Source organism: Lithobates pipiens, unplaced genomic scaffold (assembly GCF_037356315.1).
Source record: "Lithobates pipiens isolate NorthernLeopardFrog02 unplaced genomic scaffold, aLitPip1_a1.2 Scaffold_1, whole genome shotgun sequence".
Classification (NCBI taxonomy): domain Eukaryota; kingdom Metazoa; phylum Chordata; class Amphibia; order Anura; family Ranidae; genus Lithobates; species Lithobates pipiens.
Window position 1 is genome coordinate 132,243,034 of NW_027507685.1, and position 13,023 is coordinate 132,256,056.

The 13,023-nt window shown below is 46.8% G+C and overlaps 1 protein-coding gene across 1 annotated transcript in view; it reads right to left on the minus strand.

The window, feature by feature from the left end:
- Nucleotides 1–13,023, minus strand: part of C8G (complement C8 gamma chain) — a 60,699-nt gene that overhangs the window by 21,698 nt on the left and 25,978 nt on the right. The window contains exon 4 of the mRNA XM_077476975.1: nt 518–625. Within this exon, the coding sequence (XP_077333101.1) occupies nt 518–625 (108 nt within the window). The remainder of the gene's footprint in view (nt 1–517; nt 626–13,023) is intronic.

Genomic DNA, 13,023 nt, shown 5'->3' on the forward strand with positions numbered 1-13,023 from the left:
AAGAACGGAAGGCGGCGGCGACAGAAGACCGGGCCACCGCCTGTAAAAGAGCTATAAGAAGGCGCGGTGGCCCGGCAGAAGAACCGAAGAGTGGGACAAGACCCCCGAAGTCGGGAGAAGAGGCCGGCGGCGAGGAAGAAAGCCGGGCTCCTCCGCTAGCAAAAGAGCTACAAGAAGATAGCGGAGGAGTCTCCTTCGCGGGCCCCGCCTACCTGGAGACGCGCTCGAAATGAGCGGACTTTCCTCCGCGTGTGTGGGCGAGTCCGTTAATTTCAAAAGTAGGGCGGATAGTATGGCGGACTTAGTCCGCCGTATTAGTCCGCTCAAAAAGTGCCGTGTGTGGGCAAGTCCGTTCATTCGAAAGTATGACGGACTGTCCGTCGGATTGTCTGACGGACTAAGTTGGACAGACAGTCCGCCACGTGTGTACGCGGCTTAACAGTTTTCATCTACCACCAATCAAACTGAATACTGAGTTAAAGTGTCATTGTGCGGATGTAGTCTTTTACACACTCACCATACAGTTTTAGGGTGATCTTGTTCCTCCTCTGATAATACAATATAGCGTAGTTCTGGTAGTCTGTCTCTCCGAGCACCACGTCTACCTGTCCCATGTACCCCTTCCCTGTGTGTACAGAGATAAGCAGAAGTAAGACAAAACTCCTTTAAAATCTTTTTTTTTTTTTTCATGCAGCCAACACTTGGTCCATGTAGGGTTCTCAGTCTAATAGCTAATCCTCTTAGAGGGTGACACCATTATACAAGCCTGCAGTTCTCAATGCACTTGTTTCTTTTCACATTTTATGTTGCTGAAACATGCCCAAGCTCCCCATTACCTTAAAAATGTGCTTGCCATATGTACAGTATACATACATACTTACCAAGCAATGTATTATGAACACCGGTACACCTGCTTATTTATGAATTGATCTACTCAGCTAATCAAATCAAAGCAGCACAAGGCATAACATTATGCAGATACAGGTAATGTTCTAATCTAGCATTAAAATGTGAAACAAAATGAATTTGACCATAGTATGAGTAGTGAGGTCATATGGCCTGGTTGGAGTATTTCTGTGACCGCTACTCTGATGTTAGAGGCAAATGGGCAAACTAGTTTTATCTTACAGAAATGCTCTGGTACCTAAAGCCTGCCTACAAATGTTATCAGATTCCTTTTAATTTAAACTTTTTGTTATTAATGTTAGTTTACAAACCTCATACACGCCACAAACATATAGATAAGTGTGTTCCTAGATCCCTGTAAATTTATCATGGCAACCATAATAATTTTGTAAAACGTAGGATAGGGACAACAAGAATGAATATGAATATTCACCAAGAAAGATCTAGTGACTACCAGGTCCTTACAACTATACCTCGAGATTGTTTGTGCGTGCACTGGTGTGCAGTCATTTTGGAACAGGAAGGGGCCATCCCCAAACTGTTTCCACAAAGTTAGGAGCCTTAAGAGTTCCCTTCACTGGAACGAAGGTTCCAAGCCCAACCCCAGAAAAACAACCCCACACCATAATCCCCCCTCCACCAAATGATTTGGACCAGTGCACAAAGCAAGGTCCAAAAAGACACGGATGAGCGAGTTTGGAGTGAAGGAACTTGACTCGCCTGCACAGAGTCCTGACCTCAACCCAATAGAACAGCTTTGGGATGAATTAGAGCAGAGACTGCAAGCCAGGCTTTCTCGTGCAACATCTGTGCCAGACCTCACAAATGCGCTCCTGGAAGAATGGTCAAATATTCCTATAGACCACAGGTGACAAACTGGCAGTCCTCCAGCTGCTCCAGAACTACAAGTCCGATGAGGCATTGCAAGGCTGACAGTTACAAGCATGATTCCCACAAGCAAAGGCATGATGGGACGTGTAGTTCTGCAACAGCTGGAGGGCCACCAGTTTGACACCCCTGCTACAGACACGCTCCTAAACCTTGTGGACAGTCTTCCCAGAAAAGTTGAAGCTGTTAATCCATAGGTTTCAATATTGAGTTGGCCCACCCTTAGCAGTTCTAAGACTAGGATCCATTAAAGTTCATGTATAGCGCCTTGAAAAAATATTCATAATCCTTGAAATTTTCCACATTTTGTCATGTTACAACGAAAAATTTAAATGTATTTTATTGGGATTTTATGTGATAGACCAACAACAAAGTGGCACATATTTGTGAAGTGGAAGGGAAATGATAAATGGTTTTAAATAATTTTTTACAAATACATTTCTGAAAAGTTTGGGTTGCATTTGTATTAAGCCCTCTTAACTCTGATAACACTAACTAAAATCTACTGGAACCAATTGCCTTCAGAAGTCACCTAATTAGTAAATAGAGTCCACCTGTGTGTAATTTAATCTCAGTATAAATACAGCTGTTCTGTGAAACCCTCAGAGGTTTGTTAGAGAACCTTAGTGAACAAACAGCATCATGAAGGCCAAGGAACTCACCAGACAGCTCAGGGATAAAGTTCCCTAATTACTAAATAGAGTCCACCTGTGTGTAATTTAATTTCACATCTCTAAATTTAACTCACCAGAAAAGTCAGGGTAAAGTTGTGGAGAAGTTTAAAGCAGGGTTAGATTATAAATAAATATCCCAAAATGGAAAGTGTATGGCACATCGGCAAACCTACCAAGACATGGTCATCTGCCAAAACAGACAGGCCGAGCAAGGAGAGCATTATTTAGCGAAACGGCTCATGGTAACTCTGGAGGAGCTGCAGAGATCCACAGCTCAGATGGGAGAATCTGTCCACAGGACAACTATTAGTCGTGCACTCCACAAATCTGGCCTTTATGGAAGAGTGGCAAGAGGAAAGCCATTGTTGAAAGAAAGCTATAAGAAGTCCTGTTTGCAGTTTGTGAGAAGCCATGTGGGGGACACAGCAAACATGTGGAAGAAGGTGCTCTGGTCAGATGAGACCAAAATTTTACTTTTTGGCCTAAAAGCAAAACGCTATGTGTGGCGGAAAACTAGCACTGCACATCACTTTGAACACACCATGAAGCATGGTGATGGCAACATCATGTTGTGGGGATGCTTTTCTTCAGCAGGGAGTAGGGATGAGCCGAACACCCCCCGGTTCGGTTCGCACCAGAACTTTCGAACGGACCCCAAATTCGAACGAACTTTAGAACCCCATTGACGTCTATGGGACTCGAACGTTCGAAATTAAAAGTGCTAATTTTAACAGCTAATATGCAAGATACTGTCCTAAAAAGGGTTTGGGGACCTGGCTTTTGCCCCAGGGGACATGGGTCAATGCCTAAAATGTTTTTAAAAATGGCCGTTTTGGCGGGAGCACTGATTTTAATGATGATTAAAGTGAAAAAAAAAGTGAAATATTCCTTTAAATATGGTGCCTGGGGGGTGTCTGTAGTATGCCTGTGAAGTGCCACGTGTTTCCCGTGTTTAGAACAGTCCCTGCACAAAATGACATTAAACAGAAATAACATCATTGAAAACTGCTTGCGGTTTTAATGTTATATCTGGTTCCTGCAATATGGTTGAAAACCATTGAGAAAAATGGCATGGGTAGCCCTCCCTGCCCATTACCAGCCCCTTTGGGTCTTGTTCGCATATCAAGGGGAACCCCGTACCCATATTAAAAAAAGGAAATGCGTGTGGCCCCCAGGCCCTATATACTCAGAACAGCAGTATACAGGCGGTGCAAACAAGACAGGGACTGTGTAGGTTTGTTGTGTTAAGTTGAATCTGTTTGCAATTTTCAACTGGTACATTTTTAAAGTGTAGCTCCAGTCAAAAAAACTATTTTTAAGCTTTTTGGAAAACATAGGGAAGGGTTATCACCCCTGTATAATTTGTTTTGTCGTCCATCTTTTTTCATCTCAAGGTGTTGGTTTTGCCACAACATTGTAAGCCCTCAAAGTGACTCTTGCTGGGCGCTGGAGCGCCCTGCTGTGAACGATTATATCAAGAATTGTAATTACATGCCATTGTTGAACAGTGGTAGAAAAATTTACCTTTGGTGGTTGTGGTGCTGGTGCCACAACACTATAAGTCCTCACAGTTACTCTGGGTGGGCACAGGAACGGGCCCTCCTGTGAAATATTATATCAAGAATTGTAATGACATGTCCCTGTTAAACAGGGGCAGAAAAATTGGGCCTTAGGCACTGGTGCTGGTGCCACGACACTGCAACCTCTCCCATATACTCTAGTTTTATTGCAGGAATTAGCCCTGCTGCAAAGCATTGCATCAAAAATTGTACTTAAACGCCCCCTTTAAACAGGGGCAGAAAAATTGGGCCTTAGGCACTGGTGCTGGTGCCACCACACTGCAACCTCTCCCATATACTCTAGTTTTATTGCAGAAATTAGCCCTGCTGCAAAGCATTGCATCAAAAATTGTACTTAAACGCCCCTGTTAAAAAAATTTTGGTTACATCAGCTTCAGGTGCTTGGTAGCTGTGGGTGATCCAAGACTGATTCATCTTGATGAAGGTCAGTCGATCAACTGATTCGGTGGACAGGCGCACCCTGTGATCGGTAACAAAGCCACCAGCAGCACTGAAGGTGCGTTCCGAAAGAACGCTGGATGCAGGACAGGCCAGTAGCTCAATTGCATACTGTGCAAGCTCTGGCCAGTGATCCATCCTCAAGACCCAGTAAGCCAGAGGATTTTCGGTGGGAAAGGTGTCCAAGTCTGACCTTGCCCCTAGGTATTCCTGCACCATGTAAATCAGATGCTGGCTGTGGTTGCTGGAACCGATCATACCTTGGGGCTGCGGACTAAAAAATTGTCTGAAAGCATCAGTCAGACGGCCACCTTCTCCACCGCTCCTTCTGACCGATGCCTCAGCAACACATTGTCCAGGACCAGGAGTTTGTAACCTCCCACGCGTTGCACAGACCTTTCTGCAAGGCCTCCCGGAGATGTCTCATCCTCTGCTCCCTCTGCGATGGCAAGATAAGGTCGGCAACCTTACCCTTGTACCGTGGATCAAGGAGAGTGGCCAGCCAGTAATGGTCCCTCTCCTTGATCCGAAGAATACGAGGATCCTTCCGCAGGCTTTGCAGGATCAGGGAGGCCATGCAGAGTAGGTTAGCTGAGGCATTCGGTCCGGAGTCCTCTGGGTCACTAAGGGCAACATGATCCGCAGCTACCTCCTCCCAGCCACGTACAAGTCCACGTGTTTCTTGGGACTGTAAATCATCCCTACAAGACTGCTGCTGATGCTGAGTGCCAGCCTCCACCTCCATGCTCACACAATCATCCTCCTCCTCCTCTTCCTCCTCCTCATCCTCTTCCTGTGTGATGGGTGGCACAGCAGGAAGACTGTCTGGATAAAGGGGGCCTTGAGAGGCAAGGAAGTCCTCCTCTTCCTGCCTCTGTTCTGCCTCAAGTGCCCTGTCCATTATTCCACGCAGCGTATGCTCCAAGAGGTGGACAAGAGGTACAGTGTCACTGATGCATGCACTGTCACTGCTCACCATCCTTGTGGCCTCCTCAAACGGTGACAGGACAGTGCATGCATCCCTGATCATGCCCCACTGGCGTGGTGCCGTAGTCGCACAGGTACTCATTGATGGCCCTCTGCTGCGTGTGCAGCCGCTGCAGCATGGCCAACGTTGAGTTCCACCTGGTGGGCATGTCACATATAAGGCGGTTCTTGGGCAGGTTCAACTCCTTTTGTAGCTCAGCCAGCCGAGCACAGGCATTAAATGATCGGCGGAAATGCACACAGACTTTCCTGGCCTGCTTCAGTACATCCTGTAAGCCGGGGTACCTGCCCAAGAACCGCTGCACCACCAGGTTAAGGACGTGAGCTACACAGGGCACATGGGTCAGTTGTCCCTGGTGGAGGGCTTAAGCTGGCATGGCGTCAACCACCTCTCGGCCTGCCCCTGCAGAGCTGACAAAACATCCGCCCCAGTGTGGCTCCTGTCCCCCAAACAAACCAGCGCAAGCACGGCATGGCATCGTTTTGCCTGCGTACTTGCGTAGCCCCTGGAACGCCTACGGAGCACCGCTGGTTCTGAGGACAGAGCACTGGAAGAGGCCATGGAGGAAGAAGAAGAGGAGGGGGGTGGAGGAGAGAGGTGTGTCACAACCAATAGTAGCATTTTGGAGGCGTGGTGGCGGAACAACCTCCAACACTACTGCACCTTGTCCTGCATCCTTCCCAGCTGCCAGAAGAGTGACCCAATGGGCCGTGAAAGACAGGTAACGTCCCTGTTCATGCCTGCTGGACCATGAGTCAGCGGTAATATGCACCTTACCGCTGACCGCCCTGCCCAGCGAGGCAAGGACATTGCCTTCCACATGCCGGTAGAGAGCCGGAATCGCCTTCCGTAAGAAAAAGTGGCGTTTGGGGACCTGCCACTGAGGAACCGCACATTGTACAAACTCACGGAAGGGGGCCGAGTCTACCAACTGAAAAGGCAGCAGTTGAAGTGCTAGCAATTTAGCCAAGCTAGCATTCAACCGCTGGGCATGTGGATGGCTGGGAGTGAACTTCTTTCGCCGGTCCAGCAGCTGGGGCAGGGTCATTTGCCTGCTATAATCGGACGTGGGTGTACCGCTAGCAGAGTTCCCGGAAGCACTTGGCTGTGACACACCTAATTCTACACCTTCATTCCTCTCAGAGCAGGTTTCAGAGAGGACTGAAGGTCTAGTGGGGTTGGAGATGCCAGCTGATGAGGAGCAAGGAGAGGTCCGCTTTGTTCTTTGGTGTGGGTCTTTGAGGTACGCTTGCCAACGAGCTGCATGGCAGGTCAACATATGTCTGGTCAAGCATGTGGTGCCCAAGCGGCTGATGTTTTGGCCACGCGAGATACGCTTGAAACATATGTTGCAAATAGCAGCGGTGCGATCTGATGCACTCGTCTCAAAAAAGGCCCACACCAAAGAACTTTTAGAGTAACGCGCAGAGGCAGCGCCCTGCACAGGCGGAGCTCTGCGGTGTGATTCACTCGGTGTGCTGCCCCTAAGCTGGCCCCCGGAGGGCATCCTGCCTCGTTGGACATGTGCCTCCTCCTCTCTCCTACCAGGCACCCACGTGGAGTCAGTGCCCTCATCATCCCCTCCCTCTTCATCGCTGTAGCAAACCTGGCAGTATGCTGCAGCTTGTGGAACATGACTGCCAGATTGCTGTCCTTCTTGAGCATCCCCTCTCTCTGCGCTCACGCTACTGCCTTCCTCTAGCTGAGTGTCATCATCAGAGCCCACAAAACACTGGGCATCCTCCTGGAGCATGTACCCAACACTGTGCTCAAAGAGTTCAGGAGACTCCTCAGGAGGACGTGGTGGGTCTAGGGAAGGAGTCACTGATGATGACATTGAGAGGAGGGAAGACGATGCGTTGGCAGCTGCTTTGCTAGTACCCTGAGACTGGGTGAGAGAGGATGAGGAGGATGAAGAGGGCTTGGTCATCCACTCTACCAAGTCGTTGGCATGTTGCGGTTCAACATGTCCAGCTGCCGAAAAGAAGGACAAGCGTGTCCCATGGCCACGTGCTGATGACAATGCACCGCGTCCACGACCAGCACTGTTGTCTCTAGACACAGAGCCTGCTTGCCCTCTTTTATCGGCTCGCGCCTGTCTGCCTCTCCTTGCTGGCCTTCCAGACATGGTAATGGCCTGAAGGGAGTTGGGTAAAACAGCAGTGTAATGGAGTCACACAACACCCACTAAGCCCTGCAGATGGCTCTATTAGAGAACAGCAATAAACGGTAGATACAGGTGTATATTGTGCTGGAGTCACACAACACCCACTAACTCCTGCAGATGCCTTTATTATAGAACACCAGAGATAAAGGGATATACTGTAATTGAGTCACACAACACCCACTAAGCCCTGCAGATGGCTCTATTAGAGAACAGCAATAAAGGGTAGATACAGGTGTATATTGTGCTGGAGGCACAAAAAACCCACTAACTCCTGCAGATGCCTTTTTTATAGAACACCAGAGATAAAGGGGTATATACAGATGTATACTGTGCTGTGCTGGAGGCACACACAACTTCCAATAACTCCTGCAGATGGCAAGTGGGCTCAAATAGAGAAGAGCTATGTAGGTGGATATAGCGGTGTGTACTGGGTACAGAGCACGCAGACAGCACGCACAAGCTCCTAACACTACTGACTGCAAGCTCTATTATAAAAGATAGATCACTAGCTATATAGGTGAGGTGAATATAGCGGTGTATACTGAGGTCAGGCACGCAGACAACAACCACTACAGAAGAGCAAGATCGAAAATCGGCCGAAAACGAACACCCACTAACTGCTTCAGACGCCAACACACTACACTAGGCCGCCATGCCTTATATAGTGTGGGGCGTGTACTACACAGCCTGAGCTATGATTGGCCACAGGCATCCTGCCTGTGGCCAATCATGGCTCTCCTCGCTGCTGGCGCTGTGATTGGCCAAGCATGCGGGGCCACAGTGCATGCTTGGCCAATCATGAGCCAGCAATGCACTGCGATGACGCAGTGCATTGTGGGCCGTGAGCGCCACACGAATTTGGCGCGAATGGCCCATAACGTTCGGAATTCGCCGAACGGGCGAAGAGCCGATGTTCGAGTCGAACGTATGTTCGACTCGAACACGAAGCTCATCCCTAGCAGGGAGAGGGAAGCTGGTCAGAGTTGATGAGAAGATGGATAGAGCCAAATATAGGACAATCTTAGAAGAAAACCTGTTAAAGTCTGCAAAACACTTAAGACTGGGGCGGAGATTCACCATGCAGCAGGACAATGACCCTAAACATACAGCCAGAGCTACAATGGAATGGTTTAGATCAAAGCATATTTATGTGTTAGAATGGCCCAGTTAAAGTCAAGACCTAAATCAAATTAAGAATCTGTGGCAAGACTTAAAAATTGCTATTCACAGATGCTCTCCATCCAATCTGAGAGAGCCTGAGATATTTTGCAAAGAAGAATGGGCAAAAATGTCACTCTCTAGATGTGCAAAGCTGGTAGAGACATCTCCTAAAAGACTTGCAGCTGTAATTGCAGCGAAAGATGGTTCTACAATGTATTGAGTGTTGACTCAGGGGGGCTGAATACAAATGCACACCTCACTTTTCAGATATTTATTTGTAAAATTTGGAAAACCATTTATCATTTTCCTTCCATTTGACAATTATGTGCCACTTTGTGTTGGTCTATCACTTTAAAAAATTCCCAATAAAATACATATATGTTTTTGGTTGTAACATGAGGGTGCAGCGGTGGGAAAAATGATAAGAAGGGGTTCAGAGGTGGGACAGAAGAGCAGGAGTGTGCAGCGCGTGGGACAGATGTGCAGGGAGGTACAGTGGTTGAAGAGATGAGAAGGGAGTTCAGCAGTGGGCCAGATGAGCAAGGGGATACAGAAATGGTGGGACAGAAAAGCAGGGGGGTAGAGCAGTCAGGCAGATGTGAAAGGAAGTGTATTGGGGTGCAGGAGAACAGAACAGGGGGGTACAGAGGTGAGACAGATGTGCAGGAGGTACATTAATGGGGCAGATGATAAAGCGGGCTACAGTGGTGGAGCAGATGGGTTCTGTGACAGACCTAGCCAGGACACAGGCTTTTTGAGAGGACTGAATGCAAGCCTCTTGCCGACTGATTATGGGCCCTGGATTTTAAGGGGCACAGGGTGAATGAGAACCCCACTATAATCTGTGCTGTATATATAATGTGTGTTGCATCATGCTGTTGGGACTCAAACTGTTAGATGCTAATGTCATGAACTCCAGCCACCTGTCTGTTGTGTAAATGAGTCTAGTCTGGCTTGTAGGAGTATTCACACATTGTTGTTTGTGCTAATTAACCTTGTGTTTATGTTTATGGGGCAGATGAGCAGGGGGTTAAAGTGGTGGGACAGAAGAGCAAGGGGGTAAAGTGGTGGGAGGGATGAGAAGGGGGTTCAGCGGTGGGATAGAAAGGCAGGGGGGTACAGTGATGGGGCAGATGAGCAGGGGGTTACAGTGGTAGAAAAGATGAGCAGGGTTCCAGTGTTGGGGCAGTGGAGAAAGGAGGTACACTGGTCAAACAGATGAGCAGGGGGTTACAGCGGTGGGGCAGAGGAGCAAGGGGTTCAGAGGTGGAGGGATGCAGAGAAGAAAGGAGGTACATTGATGGAACATATGAGCAGGGGATTACAGTGGTTGGGCAGAAGAGCAGGGGGAACAGAGGTGGGACAGATGTGCAGGAGGTAAAGTGATGGGGCAGATGAGAAAGGGAGAACATTGGTAGAGCAGATGTACAGGGGGTTACAGTGGTGGGGCAGATGAGCAGGGGGGTACAGTGGTGGGGCATATGTGCAAGGGGGTACAGGGGTGAAACAGATTTGCAGGGGGGACCGTAATCTGAGGTGTGGAGTTGCAGGAATTGGGGCTAATCTGAGCGTGAGAGTGCAGGATGTTAATTTTTACAGCATTTACTTTACTTTACTTTACTTTACTTTATAAAAAAAAAAAAAATCCTTTTTGTGATTGAGAGTTTGAAGTTAACATGTTTTTGTTATAAAAATGAAACACTTTCTTTGAAAAAAGATTTCGGCACACTGTGCTCAAAAGGTAGCCAACCCCTGCGTTACAGAATCAGATATATTCTGCTCCCCTTAATTCATTTTTTTAAGAATATACGTACCTTATTTTTTTTTGTCTCTTCTAAAGCGGAGTTCTACCCAAAAGTGGAACTTTCGCTCGTTGTACTCCTCCCCCCCTCAGGTGCCACATTTGGCACCTTTTGGGGGGGAGCCAGGATACCTGTCCTTCGCAGGTATCCTGTTCCCACTTCCGGGAGCCTCAGCCGTGAGTATTGATGTCACGTTCAGGCTCCCTCCTCCTTCCCCAGCCACTGGGCCAGTAGGAGAGAGGAGCGGAGCCTCCCACATGCGCAGTAGGGTTCCCGGCGTGAATCAGTAAGGCTTCACTGCCGGGTTCCCTTACTTGCAATGGAGGCGGCATGCACCCGACAGCTGATGGAAACATCAGCTGCGATGCCGACATCGCTGGACTCCAGGACAGGTAAGTGGTCGATTATTAAAAGTCAGCAGCTGCAGTACGTGCAGCTGCTGGCTTTTAATGTTTGCAGTGGTGGACTGACCTCCGCTTTAAATCCATGTAAGTTGACATATATACTCAACCTATATTTAATAATTGCTATGATGTCATATTGTCATCTTTTATAAACTTTCAATACATTTTGATTGTGAAAAAATAAATCTTCTGAGATGGGTTGATCTAATTCAAACTCCCATCCACTCAAAAGGCATGAAACCCCCCCGGACTCAGGTGGGACACCAACATCCTATAGATAAAGTAGTTAAACGTATGAATTGAGCATAGGGGTCTTGGCAATGAATCCACAAAATGCTGACGTTGCCTAAATCTCAAAGCCTCCCATGGTGAAGAGCCAGATCTAGCTCCTAATTTTAGTAATGAACAAAAAGCATTCCCCTTCAATACATCCTTTAATCTCTGACAGTCTGAGATTGTCCAATTTAAATAAGCTGTTGTTTTTCACGGATGGGAAATAGTTTGTACCCGAGAGTGGCATTAAAGGACTATTATACTGCCTTTTCATACTTTTATGTTTCTACTTTAAGGCCCCATGTACACTTCTGCTGCTAAACGCACGTTCAATGGCAGTTGGACGCTTTTTTCAACTGCCCCTGAACTCATTCGTTGTTATCTTATGTGACTATGTACACAGTTTCGTCTACAGTCGTTTTTAGGCAGTTGCGTTTAACAGCTTTTCTTTGAAGGCACGTTTTTGTTTATAAGTGTTTTTAAAGGTACCCAATTTTTTGGACATTAAAACACAAAAAAATGATGGAAAACGATGAAAAAAAAAAGTTTAAAACTGGTAATTACTTGCAATGATTCATAGACCGTATGTAGCCCTTGATCCAATCCAATACACCACTAGCAATTTTGTTTTACAAAGTATAATTGTAATTTGACCCATATGTTGTTAGATATGAAAAAGATGACCCCCCTGACCACCGATGTGAGCAAACATAATTTCAGGAAATTTGATAGTCACCAATAGACATTCCTCTGGTGGCACACTCTTCCTCATGTTCGTGTCCAAGCGTGTCAGACTGGGCCAAACTTTTTCTAGTAGAATGTCAAATGAGGCAATGGACATGCGTGTAAAATTAAAAAAATTATCGGGGTAGGTACGCAGCTGTACGTACATGTTGGTAAAATAGCCTACTACATGCACTGAGCGATCAATGGATGGGTCCAGTAGCGATGAACTCTGGCCCTCACACGCAATTTCTGGAGTCATTCTAGCCTCATCAAGAGCAACGTCAGGAGCATTTCCTCACATATGCTCATTATGGGATCCATTGTAAAAAAAAATAAAAAATGGGGACAAATACAAGGACACTGCTGCTGCTACTCACTCTGGTCTCACAAAATGGCTGAAATAGTTAAATAAAACCTTTTTTTGAGCTTGGGGAGGGTCTTATAATATTATCCTTACTAAACACTTCTAGACGTAAACGCGGCTAAACGCAGCATGCAAATGTGGCTAAACAGGCGTTTCTAAACGCTGGTTTCAAGCTTTCAAAAAAAAAAAAAACGTTCAGAGGACTTTGCCTCAGCGTTCCGTTTACATGGAGCCTTATAGAAGCTAGGTCATTGAACAGGCCTCTGTATAGATTTTTTCTAAAGGATAAGTTCAATTTTTAGAAAAATAAATTTTTTTTTTTTTTTGCAAAAATGTGCATTTATTTTTCTTGGAGCCTGTAAAGCAATACACTAGTGATCAGTAGATCACTGGTGGCATGCGAGTATCCAACGGATCTGCCAGTGTATGTGCTTTACTGTACATCTCGTATGGGCAAACAGATACAATCTGAGAGGAAGAGAGAATGGACTACCACGGTGCTCCATAGCACCGTGGTAGTTAATTGAAAACTAAAACTACAGGCCGACAGCTGCAAAGGCTGCCAGACCTTGTGAGTGGTATGGCCTGGTGAACGGTGAAAGGTGAACTTATCCTTTTAACCATTTCCATTTTAACCATTTCCTCCCAGTTT